General features: G+C 49.4%; 1 protein-coding gene across 1 annotated transcript in view; it reads left to right on the forward strand.

Annotated features, from left to right (window-relative positions):
- LOC309566984 (CCN family member 5-like) overlaps positions 1 to 2,350 on the forward strand; it is a gene marked incomplete at its 5' end in the record, with an annotated part of 10,901 nt that extends 8,551 nt beyond the window's left edge. The window contains 2 exons of the mRNA XM_082272304.1: positions 4 to 185; positions 1,903 to 2,350. Of these exons, the coding sequence (XP_082128430.1) occupies positions 4 to 185; positions 1,903 to 2,121 (401 nt within the window). The 3' untranslated portion in view covers positions 2,122 to 2,350. The remainder of the gene's footprint in view (positions 1 to 3; positions 186 to 1,902) is intronic.
- Between the last annotated feature and the right edge of the window lie 283 nt (positions 2,351 to 2,633).

Here is a 2,633-nt window from a genome sequence, read left to right on the forward strand (position 1 = left end):
CAGAAGGAATGGCACAGACCGCACCAATAAACTGCCCTGAATGGAGCACAGAATGGGGAGCGTGTTCCGCTCTTTGTGGCATGGGCATCTCCTCTCGTGTGACCAACCAGAACCCATATTGTAGACTGGAGAGCCAGCATCGCCTGTGCATGGTGCGACCCTGTGGAGCCCCATCACCTGCCACTGTAAGCCTGAACTACTTACAAAATCACGATTCTTAACTTCCCGCAGTCCCAACTCCATGCCATGTATATCATTATAGGAGCCCAACATAAGCTACTCATGATTTGTGTGTCATATTACATGACCTATGTATGATTATAGGAGCCTACACTAGAGGACCTCAGCAACATATGGAGGTTGGTAGCAGGGTGACCGGAGGATAGTAGTAGATTGACTGGAGGTTAGTAGCAAGGTGACTAGAGGATAGTAGTAGATTGGCTGAAGGTTAGTAGGAAGGTGACTGGAGGATAGTAGTAGAATAGCTGGAGGTTAGGAAAGGGTGACTGGAGGCTAGTAGTAGATTGGCTGGAGGTTAGTAGAAAGGTGACTGGTCTGGAGGATAGTAGTAGAGTGGCTGGAGGTTAGTAGAAGGGTGACTGGAGGACAGTAGTAGATTGGCTGGAGGTTAGCAGCAGGGGGACCTGAGGATAGTAGTAGAGTGGCTGGAGGTTAGTAGGAAGGTGACTAGAGGATAGTAGTAGATTGGCTGGAGGTTAGTAGGAAGGTGACTGGTCTGGAGGATAGTAGTAGAGTGCCTGGAGGTTAGTAGAAGGGTGACTGGAGGCTAGTAGTAGATTGGCTGGAGGTTAGTAGAAAGGTGACTGGAGGCAGGGGCGTAACTACAGGGGTTGCAGGGGGTGCGATTGCAACCGGGCCCCATGCTTCAGGGGGCCTGTGCGGCTCGCCTGTACACCTGGATAGGAGGGGCAGCATGTAGAGAAATCACTGTCCTCCTTTTTCCTCCTGTAGCTGCAGGAGGAAAATGGAGGAGATTGGTTCTTCTGTATGCTGCCCCCGCCACTCCTCCTATCCAGTTCACTTGTGTTCTGCTGTCTTTGCAGGACTTGTGAAAGGGTCTCGCTGCGGGACCGTGATAAAGGGCCCCGCAACGAGAGTAAAGGGTCCAAAGATCAGTGGGAAGAGCCCCAGGCTTGAAGGGAAGGGCCCTTGCCAGGGGTCCAGAGGGCCCTTCATGGTTTCTTGCACCGGGGCCCTGAAGGTTCTAGTTACGCCTCTGACTGGAGGATAGTAGTAGATTGGCTGGAGGTTAGTAGAAAGGTGACTGGTCTGGAGGATAGTAGTAGAGTGGCTGGAGGTTAGGAAAGGGTGACTGGAGGCTAGTAGTAGATTGGCTGGAGGTTAGTAGAAAGGTGACTGGTCTGGAGGATAGTAGTAGAGTGGCTGGTGGTTAGTAGAAGGGTGACTGGAGGACAGTAGTAGATTGGCTGGAGGTTAGCAGCAGGGGGACCTGAGGATAGTAGTAGAGTGGCTGGAGGTTAGTAGCAAGGTGACTAGAGGATAGTAGTAGATTGGCTGAAGGTTAGAAGGAAGGTGACTGGTCTGGAGGATAGTAGTAGAGTGCCTGGAGGTTATTAGAAGGGTGACTGGAGGACAGTAGTAGATTGGCTGGAGGTTAGGAAAGGGTGACTGGAGGCTAGTAGTAGATTGGCTGGAGGTTAGGAAAGGGTGACTGGAGGCTAGTAGTAGATTGGCTGGAGGTTAGTAGGAAGGTGACTGGTCTGGAGGATAGTAGTAGTGGCTGGAGGTTAGTAAAAGGGTGACTGGAGGATAGTAGTAGAGTCTGTGATGTCAGTATAGAGGTTGAGAATTTAAATTTATACATACAGATTAAAGTTGTACATAGAGGAGAAAAATTACTGACAAAGATTTTTTTTTTAGGGGATTGCAGCCTGCAAGCCAACTCTGGTGTCTTCTCATCCAATCAGGTGGGAGACTCAGGACTGCATCAGCATCAGAACTTTTTGGCCTACATTTTGTGGTTCCTGCGGCAGGAGGCACTGTGTCCCCTATCAGACTGTAAATGAATTGGTTGCATTCCAGTGCACTGCGGGATTGAGAATGAAATTGATGATGTTTATAGTGTCCTGTGTTTGCTAATAAAAAAATTAAGAAAAATTAGGTGTTCTATGGAAACACCAGTCAGGATAACCTGGTTGTGTACACAAACGTGGAGGTCTGCAAAGTTCCCGCCAGGATCACCTGCTCATGTATGCAGACATGAAGCTCTGGAAAGTCCCCACCAGGATCACCTGCTCATGTATATATACAAGGAGCTCTGAAAAGTCCCCATTAGGATCACCAGCTTGTATATACAAACATGAAGCTCTGGAAAGTCCCCACCAGGATCACCTGCTTATATATACAGGCAAGGAGCTCGGAAAGGTCCCCATCAGCATGGTCTGCTCGCGTATACAGACATGAAGCTCTGGAAAGGCACCACCAGGTTTACCTGATCATGTACACAGACATGGAGCTCTGGAGAGTTCCCATTAGGATCACCTGCTTGTGAATGCAGACATGGAACTCTGAAAGGGCCCCACCAGGATCACCTGCTCGTGTATACAGACATGGAGCTCTGAAAAGGCCGCACCAGGATCACCTTCTTGTGA

This window comes from Pelophylax lessonae (assembly GCF_965119305.1).
Source record: "Pelophylax lessonae genome assembly, chromosome: 11".
NCBI lineage: Eukaryota > Metazoa > Chordata > Amphibia > Anura > Ranidae > Pelophylax > Pelophylax lessonae.